Source organism: Geotrypetes seraphini, chromosome 7 (genome assembly GCF_902459505.1).
Source record: "Geotrypetes seraphini chromosome 7, aGeoSer1.1, whole genome shotgun sequence".
NCBI classification, from domain to species: Eukaryota; Metazoa; Chordata; class Amphibia; order Gymnophiona; family Dermophiidae; genus Geotrypetes; species Geotrypetes seraphini.
In genome coordinates, this window is record NC_047090.1 from 117,694,507 (window position 1) to 117,710,946 (window position 16,440).

At 43.0% G+C, this 16,440-nt stretch overlaps 1 protein-coding gene across 3 annotated transcripts in view; it reads left to right on the forward strand.

Moving 5' to 3' along the window:
• The first annotated feature begins 3,038 nt into the window (after positions 1 to 3,038).
• Positions 3,039 to 16,440, forward strand: part of CAPN3 (calpain 3) — a 101,829-nt gene continuing 88,427 nt past the window's right edge. For 2 of the 3 annotated variants that reach the window (XM_033952813.1, XM_033952815.1), the window contains exon 1: positions 3,040 to 3,579. In XM_033952813.1, coding sequence (XP_033808704.1) covers positions 3,286 to 3,579 — 294 coding nt within the window. In that variant the 5' untranslated portion in view covers positions 3,040 to 3,285. Of the gene's footprint in view, positions 3,580 to 16,440 lie in introns of all 3 variants that reach the window. The other variant, XM_033952814.1, reaches the window with a different exon arrangement.

Here is a 16,440-nt window from a genome sequence, read left to right on the forward strand (position 1 = left end):
TGCCTGCTCTTGTGGGGCAGGGAGGAAGTCCACGACACAACTTTTCAAAACCCGGACAAAGTGCCGGGTTTTGAAAAGCCGTCTGGACCCCCGGATATGTCCTCAAAAGGAGGACATGTCCGGGGAAATCTGGACGTCTGGTAACCCTAATTCAGCTGAAGTACCCAGAGAGTGGAATTTTGTAAAGGTACCCCAGTTAGGGCCCCTTTTATATAAGAACATAAGAATATCCTTACTGGGTCAGACCAATGGTTCATCAAGCCCAGTAGCCCGTTCTCACGGTGGCCAATCCAGGTCCCTAGTACCTGGCCAAATCCCAAGGAGTAGCAACATTCCAGCATCTCAAAGAATAGCAAGATTCTGGAACCCCAATAAGAGCAACATTCCAGAGCTGAGATTGTGATGTCATAATGTCTCATTCCACAGTGCCTCAGAGCCAACCTCATCAGTGATGTTACAATGGCTTAAATGTCACGTAAGAACATAAGAATAGCCTTACTGGGTCAGACCAATGGTCCATCAAACCTAGTAGCCCGTTCTCACGGTGGCCAATCCAGGTCCCTAGTACCTGGCCAAAACCCAAGGAGAAACAATTTTCCATGCTACTGCCACAGTAGCAATTCCTGGCACTATAAATGTGACAAAGCCCATAGAAACTGAATGTGCTTCATTACATTTGCCATATTGGGAATCACTACTGCAGTTTTGTAAAAGGGGCCCTTGTAATTTATTCATTTATATCCCGTTTATACAAAGCAAGTCACAATAAATACATACACAGTATAAGAATACAAAAACACTAATACAGACATTACAGGCATAAGAACAGTAAACAAATCAGTGGCCAGCCCCCCAAAACCCCAAAAAACTTAGACCCCCATACTTCATCTTGCAAAATAAATATTTCAATAATCGCATAAAATTGCACAGAATATCCTGCTGCCATATATACATTGGTATCTCATTCTATTCCCGAGTGCCAATACAGGAAAATATACTAGCCCTAGACACCTTCAACTTCAGATATCTAAATTTTACAGGGTGGATGTGGCAGCCAGGCTGGACACTGCTTTTTGTTCCTCAATACTGGCAGCAGGCTCATCTGTCCCACCCTAGGAACCGGGGACTACTCTGATACATCTCAATAGTCAAGACTATTAGCCCTGTTGCACAAGCAGGAATGATTAGGTTCTTACCTTGCTAATCTTCTTTCTTTAAACAGGAAAGGTAGTCTTGATGCCCATCCTCTCTGATGAATATAAGCCTGCTTTCTGTTTCAGACATGCCTGCATACGCAGATGTCTTGTTTTTATCTCCTGCCCAGTAGGATCAGGAATGAAGATGAATTAATTCATGAGAATCATTTTAAATACTGAGCAACAGAACTATTGGTGCAGATGGCACACAGGTAGATGCTTCCTTTTATTACCATCTTGTTTGTTTCGTTTAGTTGTGGTTAATCAGTATTGTTCTTTAATGTTTGCATTTAGAGTAGAACAGACTTATGTAGTTTCGGGGAGTTTCCCCACACCCCTCTCTTATGTTTGTACTCTAGGACTTGCTAGAAGCTCTGGTACCAACTGAGGGGGTGGAGCTCATCCCAGAATGATGGGAGGTGGAGCATATAAACAAACAGTGGGCTCTCTACAAACCTCACAACTAATGGGGGTTTAACCCGATGGTCAAGACTACCATTCCTGTTGGCAATCTTTCCTTCTTTTTTAAATTCACTTGTTTAGACTCTTTTTTGTACCCATTGATTTAATCCCATCTCTATTTTTTATTTATGTCTTATTGATTCCCTATATTATATCATATATTGTTTGTTTTCATTCAATTGCTCATCATATTCTTTTTGGAATGCTTTGTTTTAATTGCTCCTCTAATTTCTGACCAGTCAATATTCAGCTGGTACTGGTCAGCATTTTGTTCTTGCACTAATTGTTGCTGGCTAAATTAGACCTTTTCAAGCAATGTTGGGTCATGTCTCGGCATTGGTATTAGAACTGAATATACAGGTCTGAGTAAACTGCTCTTGGCTACAGGGACTTATGCGGGTCTTGGTCGTTATTCAGTCAGAAATTGCATAAGATATTTATGTGGGTCCCAACTGAATAAAGGTATTTCTACTTGTGGCAACCATGACCTCTAGAGGTAGTCTTATAGTATTGCAGTAGTATCATGAAATTGCCACTAGAGACTGAGGCAGGCAATTTGAGGCTACAGCCAGCATTAGCTAAAGTAACTGGGGATTACTCCTGCCCCAGACCCTGATGAAACTCTAAGGAAGGTTAGAATTGGCCTTGGGAGGTCTACAGGAGTCAGGTGGTGGTGGGCTTTAGGATGAGGCCAATTGTTCTTTGGGGTCTCAGGAAGAAGGGGTGGCAGGAAGGGGCCTATTGCTCTTTGGGGGTGGGTCAGGAGGGAGAGAAGACTATGTGCTCCTTCAGGCCCCTACCCAGGAGTAATGCAGGCGCCAGCCAATTTTCAGTGTTGTCTCCCAGATAGCTATTTAACTGGTTAGCTGTGCCAGCACATGAATAACTCCTAGCTCCTCCCCAACTCCACCCCTGGAATACCTTATTCCTGCTCACCTTGAAAATGACTGGTTAGTGCCAATATTCAGTGGCACTGCCCGGTTAAATGCCACTGAATATTTAGCAGCTGGCCTGCTAAGCATGATTTAAGTGGGATAGACACAGCCTCTCCAACAAGTGCTTTCACTTTTGCAAATGTTACTAATAAAAATTGTAAGTTAAAGCAAATGAGCACCACTGAAGCTGACTGGAAATTTTATTTCATAGTTTTTGTCTGTGATGTAGAAAATATGAACAGCTACCTTTTCATATCTTTAGGATCTGCCTTAACACGTCAGTCCCTCAGTGCAAGCCTGAATAGGAAGAAGCCAGGGTCATGCATTCACGCTAGGTTTATTTTTAGTTTTCCTGGCTCTAACTTCTGCACAGACCAGCGTTCTAAAATCACACACAGCACTGGTGCCAGAGGTACCCCCTATTTCTTATTTACCCCTTACTTGTTTCCTGCCAATGTACACGTCCTCCCTGTAGGTGATGTCATGGGCACTGCAGGGAGGGTCCTAGGGCGATTAAAACAAGTCTGAAGACTTCAACACATTTTAGTGAATTTGAACACAGGCACAACAAAGAACTTCTTGCCTGTACATGTTTAGATTAGAACTTCCTGATGGTTTCTACATACAGTTGAGATTGCAAAACCTGGCTGCTTTTTTTTTTTTTTCTTTTCATTTTTCACATTTGATTTTCGATGCCAGCAGCTGTGAGCACCGAGGTGGCTCAGCAAACAAAAGCTGAGCCAGCATCCACCAGCAACCTCAGCACATCTGCCAGCACAGGTGACGTAGGCACAGGTGGGATATATTCAGCTATTTTGAGCCGGAATTTGCCAATTATTGGATTGAAGGAAAAACCCTTTGAAAAGCTGCACAAAAAATGCCTGGAAAGGAAGATCCTGTTTGAAGACCCTGATTTCCCAGCCAATGATACTTCCCTTTTTTACTCCCAACATTTACCCATCAAATTTCAGTGGAAAAGGCCACCGGTAAGTAACTGATTCAGTCCAATAATTATTGCAAATGTTGCTCATCTCCTTAAAGCTCAATAACACCTGCTACCTTAAAGCTAATCAGAAATAAACTAGGCAGTCTAGTTAGAACAACTGAACTCTGTGGTGTGGAAATATTTCAAGCTTATTTTTAAAAAATCAGAAAATTAATAATTACAAGTTTTAGGAGTTGTGGTTTCTAGCATACAAAACAAATATGTGGAAATAAACGTGTTCATTTATTTATCCACCCCCCCACCCCCGGTTTACAAAAGCGTAGCGCGGTTTTTAGTGCCAGCGTTGGAGCTGTTGTCACCATGGCTGGCGCTGTAAACCGCGCTATGCTTTTGTAAAAGGGGGTTAATTAATTAGTTTTCTAACCCGTCCTCCATAAAGAGCTCAAGAGGGGTAAAAGGTTACGATATGCCTTAGTTATGGTACAAGTTTTAATTTTTTTTCTGGTATAAGTTTTTATCCTAACTCGACACATACTAGGGATCTAATACCAATATCTTTAACATACAGTTTACAGGTTAAATTTGTCATAGTTACAGTACAAGATTTTACAATACAAGTTTTTATCTTAACGCAACACAAACCAAGGATCTTGCATCAATATACATTTCTTTGTAATCTATCCGTCGTGGGAGTTAGGTGAACAGGTATGTTTTTATTGCTTTCCTAAAGTTGAGAAGTCCTTCAAGGGATCTTATCTGTGGGGATAGTCAATTCCAGTGGGTCGGTATGAAGTGGGAGTAGGAACATCGTTTGGCGGTTTGCAGTTGAAGGCAAAGACCAAGGGACGTTTTGAGGCGTATTTCATCCTGGGAATGCAGGGACCTGTTCGACGCTTATGGAGGAAGCTTGGCTGTCACATAACCCGGCGCCATGTCGTGCAAGGATTTGAACACCAGCTTCAGACCCTTGAAGACACAACGTTTGGCTACGGGCAGGCAGTGAGCTGACAATAGAGCCTGAGAGATCATGTCACGGGGTTGGAGGTTCTTTAGAAGTCTGATTGCTGCATTTTGTACACGTTGGAGATGTACGTTCTTCGCCACAAAATTGTTGAATAGCGCATTGCAGTAGACCACGCGGGAGAGGACTAAGTCATAGAGTAGCTGGGTGAACTCAGATTAAGAAAAGTAATTCCTTATTTTCCAGAGCTGTCGCAGATACCACCTGAGAGATGTGGTTGGAGTCAAGGAGTATTCCTAGGCTGCGTGCTTGGTTTTTCGCAGTTATGGTAATTGAGTCCCAACATAGAGAGAGACGGATGTAGTTGCAGTATTATTTGCAGATCCAAAGGAGTTCCGTCATGGATGGGTTTAGTTGTAATTTGTTGATAAACATTCAGTTTTTGATTTCCGAGAGACAGTTCAGGGGTTTTGCAATCTGGGCATCATGGGTTTCTCCTAGCAATAGTTATAGTTGGATGTCATCTGCAAAGGAGTGAATCTGTAATTGGTATTTGCGGTGCGGGCTATGTCTAGGATAGGTCTAACGTAGAGATTGGCTAATAGTGGGAAAAGCAGAGCCCCCTGGTTTCAGTTTCGATAGTGCATTTTGGGATCTATTATTCAGGAAGGAGGTGAAGCATCGTAATGTAGCATCTCTGATACCATTTTCAGAGAGCCATGTAAGGAGAAGAGGATGGTCAATAGTGTCGAATGCCGTACTGAGATTCAGTAGCACCAGAATTTGGTTTACTATTATTCACATGACACTGAAAATAAAGTTATTCTGCTTCTAATGTTTCTTCTGATCCAATGTCTCGCAATGGGTGCATTTTGCACATACCATGATATGAACGAACTGTACTCGTAGACCACTATCTGAAAGGTAAGATCTCTAGCTCTCAAAGTCACTGCTTGTGCTCTTTTTCCTTCAGTTAGTGTATCAATCTTGGTGGGATGAAGGCCTGGTGGCCATCCACCAGGCTGTTGCCTGTAAAGGGATACCACATAGTATGCAAATAACTTTATTGTTTATTGGAAGCTTCTATACCACTATTAATGACTGGGGAGTCAATTCAGAGCGGTTTATATTATATTAGCTTCTGTAATGGTGTTATAATACAGAGTTAGCGTTTTCTGAGATGGTTTTCAATTCAGACATATTTATACCATAATCAATCATCCTACGTATATACACATACAATACTAGTATTATTGTTTTCTAAAAATGGCCATAGGAATGGGTAGTAAGCAACAATATGTACTATGTTCATACAAACTCCTACTTATTTACACACATAATACCTGTATCACATTTTATGTTCATCTTAGATTTGCATACATCCTGATAATTCTAGTTATCTATACTTTATCATATCCTCAGCAACTCTGGGTATCTCTACTGTGTTCACTCTATGGCCTATGGACTTCTCTTTTCGGAAACTATCCAAAACTTTTTAAAATCCCGCTAACTGATTTCACCACATTCTCTGGCAATGAATTCCAGAATTTAACTCCACGTTGTGTGAAGAAATATTTTCTCCAGTTTGTTTTAAATTTACTAGTTAGTAGCTTCATTGCATGCTCCCTAGTACTAGTATTTTTGGAAAGAGTGAACAAGCGATTCACATCTATTCAATATTTTATACACCTCTATCATATCACCACTGAGCCATCTCTTCTCCAAGCTGAAGAGCCTTAGCTCCGCTGTAGCCTTTCCTCACAGGGAAGTTGTCTCATTCCTTTTATCATTTTTGTCACCCTTCTCTGTACCTTTTCTACTTCTGCTATATCTTTTTTGAGATACAGTGACCAGATTTGCACATAGTATTCAAGGTATGGCTGTACCGTAGAGTGATACAAGGGCATTATAACATTTTCATCTTTGTTTTCCATTCTTTTCCTGATAATTCTTAACATTCTATTTGCTTTCTTAGCTGCCGCTGCACATTGAGCTGAGCATTTCAATGTATCCTGAACAATGACACCTGGATCCTTTTCCTGGGCAGTGACTCCTAACATAGAATCCAGCTACACGTAGCTAAAATTTGGGTTCCTCTTTCCAACATGCATCACTCTGCACTAGCTCACATTAAACGTCATCTGCCATTTCGATGCCCAGTCTCACAAGGTCCTCTTGAAATTTTTTCACAATCCTTTGGCGATTTAACAACTTTGAACAACTTTGTGTCATCAGCAAATTTAATTATCTCACTAGTTATTCCTATCTCTAGATCACTGATAAATATGTTAAAAAGCAGCGGTCCCAGCACAGACCCCTGTGGAACTCCACTATTTACCCTTCTTCATTAAGAATGTTGACCATTTAAACTTACTTTGTTTTCTTTCAACCAATTATTAATCCATAATAGGACTTTATCTCCTATCCCATAACTTTCTAATTTCTTCAGAAGTCTGTCATGAGGTACTTTGTCAAATGCCTTCTGAAAATCCAAATACAGTGGAACTTTGGTTTATGAGCATAATTCATTCCAGAAGCATGCTCGTAAATCAAGTTACTCGTATATCAAAGCGAGTTTCCCCATAGGAATGAATGGAAACTCGCTTTGATTCGTTCCACCAAACCCCCCCCCACCCGAGGCTACCGGCGCTGCTCCATCACCCCCTCCCCCCACTCTAACCGGCATCGCACCCCCCCGAACCGGCATCGCAAAAAAACTCCCCCGCGAATGCCCCCCCCCGCGAGAACCGCATCGCACCCCCGTGATGAAAGCATCATCTGCCCGCTCTTCCTCTCAAACATGCTCCTTACCCCTTCTGCTGGTTGTGAGAGTGAAAGCAAGCTCCCTCCTCTTGCCTGGGCCGGGCCTTGAGCATCTGCACATGCTCAAGGCCTTCTGGCTCTTGTTCTCTCGAGAGCCAGAAGGCCTTGAGCATGCGCAGATGCTCAAGGCTCGGCCCAGGCAAGAGGCGGGAGCTTGCTTTCACTCTCACAACCAGCAGAAGGGGTAAGGAGCGTGTTTGAGAGGAAGGGCTGGCGGATTCCGCTTTTAGCATAGGGGTGCGATGCGGTTCTCGGGGAGCGGAGGGCGTTCGCGGGGGGGGGTTTGCAATGCCGGTTCGGGGGGTGCAATGCCAGTTAGAGCGGGGGAGGTGCTCGCATATCGGAACATGCTCGTTTTGCAAGGCAAAAGTTTACTGAGTGTTTTGCTCGTCTTGCAAAACACTCACAAACCGGGTTACTCGCAAACCTAGGTTCCACTGTACATAACATCAACTGGCTTACCTTTATCCATATGTTCATTCATCCCTTCAAAGAAAAGCAGTAGATTGGTGAGGCAAAATTTCCCTTGTCTTAAACCATGTTGGCTTTCTTTCATTAATCCATGTATATGTTCTGTCATTTTGTTCTTTATGATAGTCTCCACCATTTTGCCCAGCGGTGAGGTCAAACTCACAGGTATTTCCCAGATGAACTCTGGAACCCTTTTTAAAAATTGGCATCACGTTGACCACCTTCCAGTTTTCTGGTACTTTGCTGGATTATAAAGAAAAATTACAAATTACTAACAATAGCTCTGTAAGTTCATTTTTCAATTTTATCAGCACTCTGGGATGTCTTCCATCTGTTCCAGGCAATTTACTACTGTTCAGTTTGTCAAATTGACCCATTACATCATCCATTTTTGCAGAGATTTGTTTGAGTTTCTCTAATTCATCAAAATTGAATACCATTTCTGGCACCAGTAGCTCTTCCACATCTTCCTCAATGAAGACCGAGGCAAAGGATTCATTTAATCTCTCCACTATGGCCTTGTCTTCCCTGAGAGCCCTTTTTATCCCTCAGTCGTATAGCGGTTCAACTGATTCTCTTCCTGGCTTCTTGCTTTTAATATACCTAAAAAAGTTTTTACTGTATGTGTTTGCTTCCAGCGCAATCTTCTTATCATGATCTCTGTTCAACTTCCTTATTAGCGCCTTGCATTTATGACTTGACATTCCTTGTGTTGTTTACAATTAATTTCACATTCTGAAGGATTCTTTTTTAGCTCTAATAGCTTCCTTCACCTCACTCGTTAACCATGCTGGCTGCCATTTGGTCCTTCCTCCTTTTTTAATACATGGAATATATCTAGTCTGGGCTTCCAGGATGTTATTTTTTAATAACATCCATGTCTGATGTATATAAGACTGCGAAGATCTGCAAAGGGACCTAACGACGCTAGAAGAATGGGCCAAAAAATGGCAAATGAACTTTAATGTAGGGAAATGCAAGGTCATGCATGTAGGGAAAAAGAACCCGATGTTCAGCTACAAAATGGGAGGATCACTGCTAGGGGTAAGTAACCTTGAAAGAGACCTGGGAGTGATGGTGGACACGTCTTTAAAGGCGTCGGCACAGTGCGCCACAGCCTCAAGAAAAGCAAACAAAATGTTGGGTATCATTAAGAAGGGTATCACGACCAGGACAAAGGAGGTCATCCTGCCACTGTATCGTGCAATGGTGCGACCGCATCTGGAGTACTGTGTCCAATATTGGTCGCCATACCTCAAAAAAGACATGGCGGTACTTGAGGGAGTCCAGAGAAGAGCAACTAAACTGATAAGAGGTATGGAAAACCTCTCATATACTGACAGACTGAAAAAGCTGGGGCTGTTCTCCCTGGAAAAGCGGAGACTTAGAGGAGACATGATAGAAACCTTCAAGATCCTGAAGGGTATAGAAAAAGTAGACAGGGACAGATTTTTCAGATTACGGGGAACCACAAGTACAAGGGGGCACTCGGAAAAATTAAAAGGAGACAGGTTTAAAACAAATGCCAGAAAGTTCTTTTTCACCCAGAGGGTGGTGGACACATGGAACGCGCTCCCGGAGGCTGTGATAGGCCGGAGCACGTTACAAGGCTTCAAAGAAGGTTTGGATAGGTTCCTAGAGGATAAAGGAATTGAAGGGTACAGATAAGAATAGCGGTAGGTTATAGGGATAGTCTGGGACCATTGCTCAGGCAATGGGCCTGATGGGCCGCCGCGGGAGCGGACCGCTGGGCGAGATGGACCTCTGGTCTGCCTCAGCGGAGGCAACTTCTTATGTTCTTATGTTCTTATATTTTTGATCTTTGCAGCTGCACATCTAAATTTTTTGTACCATTCTCCTCATGCTATCATAGTCTCCTTTTTTTTCAAAGTTAAGTGCTGTGAACTTATTCCAGCGATTATATAAAATCTGATCATGTTAAGATCACTTTTATCAAGCAGCCTCAGCACCATTACCTCTTGCATCAATTCATGAGCTCCACTAAAAACTAGATCCAGAATTGCTTCACCTCTTGTTGGTTCCTGAACCAGCTGCTCCATAAAGCGGTCCTTGATTTCATCAAGGAAATTTATCTACCTAGCTTGCCCTGATGTTACATTTACCCAATCAATATTGGGGTAGTTGAAATCAAACCTGGATTATATATATCACTGGAAGAGATATATATACGGTAATCACCAAGCACACAACTCTCTTTATCTCCTGCTGAGATGGAAAACCACTAGCACACAAACAGTGGTTGAGAAAAAGACCTCGCATTTAACCAAGGCACACATCAAACCAGCCGAAGCTGCAAAGCGAGTAAGCCCTTAGGTCATCATAGGTCATTAAAAAAAACTCCACCACCAGCTTTAATGATCAAATTCCCCATTCAACAGCAGAAGTAGAAAAGTTCCTCAAATAAATGAGATGTGAGACAGCGCCCATAGAAGGCAGCAACACTAATTAAGGTCTGGGGGGGGTAGAGCTTTTGCCCTGCGGGCTTTGTGCTCTCATAACATATGACTACACACTGAGGATACACATATATAATTTTTTTTAAAAATTCACAACTGTGACTTGTGTTACTAATTGTATTTCCTGTGAAATTAACATCTCCTTAAAAGTATATTTTGTATTTGAATTTAGTATATTCCTTAAGTGGGTCTTTTTCTTTGTAATGAAACAAACAAAGGCAGAACTGGAGTCAGCAAAGTTGTTGGGTGTGTACTAGAAAACATTCCACATAAAAGTTTGCATGGGTAAAGGTACATATGAAGCTAAGCTGGTACTGGAAGTGCAAACAGATGACTAGAAGCAGCTGACCCTTGCCAAAAGGACTGTTAGCCCTGAAATCTGAGGTCAGGGAATTCCAGTGTTGATTTTGACCTCAGAAAATGCAACAGCTGCTGCACTTCCAGGGTCAGCACTACATCACTGCTAGCGATTTGAATGGATTGGATTTATTTGACTTGATATACCACCATTAACATAAGTATTAGGCGGTGTACAGAATTACAGTACATAATAACGCAACAATCTCTAGTCAGATCATACAATGGTAACAATTATCCGAGATAAAATTACTGCATGATACAAAACATAATGACAGCCTCCCCCAGAACAAAGTTTTAAAATAACCTAGATGTTTATGTGATATTCCTTTTTTTTTTTTAAACTTTATTTAGTTTTTAATGCCAACAGATTAACTCTAGCTCCAAATGAGAAAGGACGCTGAGATAGAGCTCCTTTATGAACCCTTGAAGAAGCCCTCGTGGGCGAAACGGGTCCCGTCAGGACATGCTAGAGACACTGCATTAAAAGGATAAGTAAAAAGAAACATGTGCTGTTGTTTAGTCTTTATTTTTTGAATAATGTGAGAAAGAATACAGCAATAAGCAAATAAGCTACATTTTATAAGGAGGCAATCAGATGAGCCAAAGCTGGACATTCACAAATATTGTGTATAATTATGGCTTTGAAGACCTTTTTGCCATCCTATAATTGAACCCAAACAAGTGAGGTGCACGATTGTTGTGGTTGATCCCAGGTACCTGTCCCACGCTTTCTTCAATTCAGACACAGTCTTTGTCTCCTCCACCTCTGCGACATGACTATTCCACGCATCTACTACCCTTTCTCTCTCTAAAAAAAAAAAAGGTATATCCTAAGAATAGATTACACCTGAGTATATCACCTTCTAACTTCATCCTATGCCCTCTCTTTCTGGACCTTCCTTTCAAATGAAAGAGACTCGCCTCATAGAAACATAGAAATAGACGGCAGATAAGGGCCACGGCCCATCTAGTCTGCCCACCCCAATGACCCTCCCCTACCTTTCTTTGTGAATAGATCCCACATGTCTATCCCATTTGGCCTTAAAATCAGGCATGCTGCTGGCCTCAATAACCTGAAGTGGAAGACTATTCCAGCGATCAACCACCCTTTCAGTGAAAAAGAATTTCCTGGTGTCCCCGTGCAGTTTCCCGCCCCTGATTTTCCACGGATGCCCTCTTGTTGCCGCGGGACCCTTGAAAAAGAAGATATCTTCTTCCACCTCGATGCGGCCGTGTGCATTTATGCCACGTAGATATTTTAACGTTTCTATCATATCTCCCCTCTCCCACCTTTCCTCCAAAGTATACATTTTGAGATCTTTAAGTCTCTCCTCATATGCTTTATGATAAAGACGACCGATCATCATAATAGCCTTCTTCTGGACTCTTACATACTGTCTCTAATCTGCATGGGTTAATAAATATGTTTCTAAACACTTCCCTACCTTGAATTTTGTTCTGATTTTTAATATCACCAGTTCTTCCAGTAACATCATCCCTTGCTATTTCTTTGTGCTAAAAATAAACAAGGTGCTTAGGCTACACGAAAATGAATGTCATTATGCTCAAAAGGTTTTCTGCCACTCAAGATTCCTGAAAGCAGAACCTGTAAAAATTAAAAATGTTAGCGAGTCACAGCCCAATTCAAAAACTTCCCAGAAGGCTGGTGTTGATCGCTGTGACTAAAGGAGGTATTCTGTGCAGTGTCTCCCAATAAATTATTTGCTATAGACACGCCTAAGTACCACATGTGTTACAGTATCTTGTATCATGCTGGGCTGAGCCACTTTGACTGGAAGTTATTAAACCCTATGACAAGATGCCATACATTTCTTTCCCATAATGTGCAGGCCAGTTTTTATTATTGTGCCAGCTCATGGCTTACAGACTAGTTTGAGGAACATACGTCAATCCTGCAGGGTTGGTTGTTGTTGGGTTGGGGGTTTTTTTTTTAAATTAATTTAACAAACCTTCTTTCAGATCTGATGTGGTGCCCTCATATTAGTGAATCTGTTTTGGAGTTCTAGAAAATTCTTCCTGTTTGAGAAGTCTGCAGCTGGCAAATTCTTTTGTGAATCTAGCTGGAATCTGCTAGAATTCCGGCCAGGCGCACCAAAGTAGTTTCAATGAATGTGCTCAGTGCATCCACTGAAAATATTAAAATTTAATTGGACTGTCATTTGTCCGGCTTGGTCTTTTTAAAATATATATTTCTTAAGGTTTCAGTGATGAAAAAGAAGCATAAAATTTAAAGTAAAAGATCACACGTGCATTACCTATTGTATTTATTTATTATAAATATCATGCCTCAGTGGAGGAGTAGCCTATTGTAGTTAGATCAGTGAGTGGAGAGCTAGGAAAGCCTGGTTCAAATCTCACCGCTATTCTTTGTGATCTTGGGCAAGTCTCTTAACCCAGCATTGCAACCATAGGAGCATGTTTACTAACCAGCATTAATCAAATAGATAGGTGTTACTCTGTGTTATCCATGCTAATGTTAAAGGGCTAGATTCACTAATAAAAGTGACTCAATCGCTGTTGGCCGATTTTCCAACAGTGACTGATTCACTATTAAGTTTGCATGTAAATCATTTGCATGTAAACCCACTGACTCAATCGCTCAGTGAGCGCATTGAGACATGCGCAGAGCCCTAACAGTAGTGACAGGGGAAGCAGCCTCCTGTCATTGCTGTCAGGGCTTCTTTTTTTTTTTGATGGAACAGATGTTCTGTGTGATTTAAACACGCACCATCTGTCCCATTAAACTCCCCCTCCCACACACACACACTAGCACCCCCAAGCCACCATCCCCACCCCAAACCTCCAAATAACGGCAGGAGGGATGACCACTTCCTCCTGCCTAGAAAGACCTCCCCCTCCCCCCGAAGAAAAAGGCAGGAGGGATGCTCACTCCCTCCTGCCACCAGAGGTCCCCCTCACCGCCCCGCCTCTGTGCCCCATACCTTAACATTGGGAGTAGGAGGTACTCAAAAACACCTCCTGTTCCTCCTTTCTTCCAACGACACCCACCCCGGTGCATCATGTGATGCACGGGGAGGGGCCTAAGGCCCTGATTGGCTCAGACGCCTTGTGAGGAAGGAGCCTAAGAAAGTCCCTGATTGGCCATTTGTTGCAACAAGGCCAAATGCTGCACTGGTTCTCTGGTGATGCCAATGGCAAAGTCAGTTATCAGTTTAACAACTAATGACACAGCCGAGCAAGGCTCGGGGTAGTGGCACCGATTTGCATAGGTTATCTGCCCCCAACCCCAGAGCCTGTTCTCTGCTGTGTGTACTGTCCCCTTCTGACATAACTTCCTCTCTGCCATGTCCTGCCACAAGGGCGAGACATGGCAGAAAGCAGGCTCTGGGGTGACGGCCTATGCATAAGGTTACCAGATTTAATAAGAGTAAAATACAGACACCGGTCCTCAAGTAGTGGTGGAGCACCGTACCTGTTACGCCAACCGCCCCCCTCCCCCACCCTTGTTGGTACGCCACTGGTATTGCAAGGCAGAATAAGCAAAATCTTTTTTTTTTTTAAAGTTACATATGTAATATTGGTACCTGCTGGGCTAAAGCAGTTTAATGCAGGGTAGTTTAGCTCCGGAGCTGCACAATTATGCTGCCCAGTCTCTCCCGTGCTCCTCTGCACAGCCGCAGGGAGTGGTGGCAGGTATGAGCCAACAAGATTCTTGAGGGGAGGTCTCACTACTGGCAGAGCTCTGCACATTCACCAATCTGGGAGAAAGAGCTGGAGCTTGATGGCCAATCAGGAACACTTTTACAAGGAAGTGGTCCTGATTGACCATCAAGCTCCAGGTCTGTCTCCCTAATTGGTGGATGTACAGAGCTCTCCCGTATGAGCACCAATCAGCAACTGGTGCGCTGAGGGATCAAAGAAACTTAGAGGGAACATTGGAACAAAGGTAGGCCGGATTTTCTGAGGGAACCCTGGAGAACCAGTGTCCATCCCCATGGAAGTTCCGTGGACCTGGGGAGGGTCCCCATGGGACTCGCGTGATTCCTGTGATCCCCGTTCCCGTGCAGACCTCTACTTTAGAACCCAGACCAAGGATACTCACTTTATTTATAAGTTACCTTTTTGAAACTATGTCAAAAGTCTTGCTGAAATCTAAATAATGTATATCACATTTAGTGCTGTATCCCAGATCCACCCCTGAAGTCAAAGAATTTGATCAGATTTGTCTGGCATGACCTACATCTGGTAAAAACCATGCTTCCTTCAATCAGTAGTCCACTGAATTCCAGAAACTGCACTATGCTCTGTTATGTACAGATTACATGAATGTACTGGCCACCAAAGTCAGGCTCACACATCTGAAGTTACCAGCTTCCTCCTTACTTCTGCTTTATAAAAGAGGAACTACACCCATCTCACTTCCAACTATTAAAATAAAAGTGCTGAAAAGGTGAGAATGAGGGCCACGAAAATGTCCCTGATTTCCTTCAATTTTCTTGAACGTATCAAATCTGTCCTCATCCCTTTGTCATGAATGCAGTCTTCTGAAAACTGTTCATATTCTGTGCTCCTTCCGACTCCCAGCTTTTCCTCAGTGAACACTGAACAAAAATATATGCTAGACAGTTCTGCTTTTTTATTTTCCTCTTGACCTTTGAGTCTCACAATGCCACTTTTGTGCACTTCTTTCTGTTATTCATTGCAATAGTGGAAGACTTTAATATTACTTTCAATCACATCAATTCATTGCAATAAGGCAGAGGCAAACATTTTGGATCTTTACTACTGATGAACTGAAGATGCTCTATTTGAAGGCTTGCTTTCTCACGGAAATACTTCCATTTCTACAATTCCTTTCCTATCACAACTTCTGGGAAAGCTCTAGCGCTTCTCTGCAATTAATTCACAACACAAACAGTGAAAATGATTTACCATTCATGTCCACACCACAATGAAGACCAGTTTCTAGCAGAATACGTTTTTGGCACATAAGGCTTTTAGACAGGATTGCCTTCTATCTGTCAAGATCAGCTTAATGCATATGCTCCATCTCGCCCTTCATTCCTCAAACACCAATATCTTCCTGCTGCCTTCCCCTGCTGGATTTTGTCATGACATCTCCCATTAATTTCTTTTTTTTTAAATATCATTTTTATTAAAGAGTCAACAAGAGAAATAAGCAGGGTACAATGAGGAAATAGGAAATATGCAAGCAAAGGCATCCAGTACAAGAACACAATAGCCATCAACAAGAATACATAGTATGCCAGGAAGACACAGGACTGTCCAAGAGCAAAATCAGCCCACTGCCCTCTGAGGTGTTGGCAGGGCAGGATTAATTAATCGAGGGCCCCTAGGCACACAAGTACCACTGGGCCCCCTGCTCCACCCCACCCCACCCCACCATGCGCCCAGGCGGAAACAGGAAGCTGTGTCAGAGAGAAGCTTTGGGCAAGCAGCACCGTTTGCACAATTACAGTTCCCGTTGCCTTTCTTACCCGTGTTGCTTGCTTATCTTACTTTCCATCGATGGGGGGGCTGCGTTGCCGATTGGGGGAGCCTGCGTTGCCGATCGGGGGGGGGGCCCGTGTTGCCGATCGATGCTGAAGGGGCCCATTGCTGTTTGGAAAAAACAATGTTGATGCCCTCCTTCTTCGGGCCCCCCTGACCATTTTGGGCCCTAGGCACCTGCCTACTTGGCCTATTGGTTAATCCTGCCCTGGGTGTTGGCCAACTTGGCCCTCTGGAGGGCATTTCTGCAGCTACCTCTGGTCTCCTGGCTTGGGGGGGGTAGGGAGGGGGGAGATTGACTGGGGAGTGTGAGTGG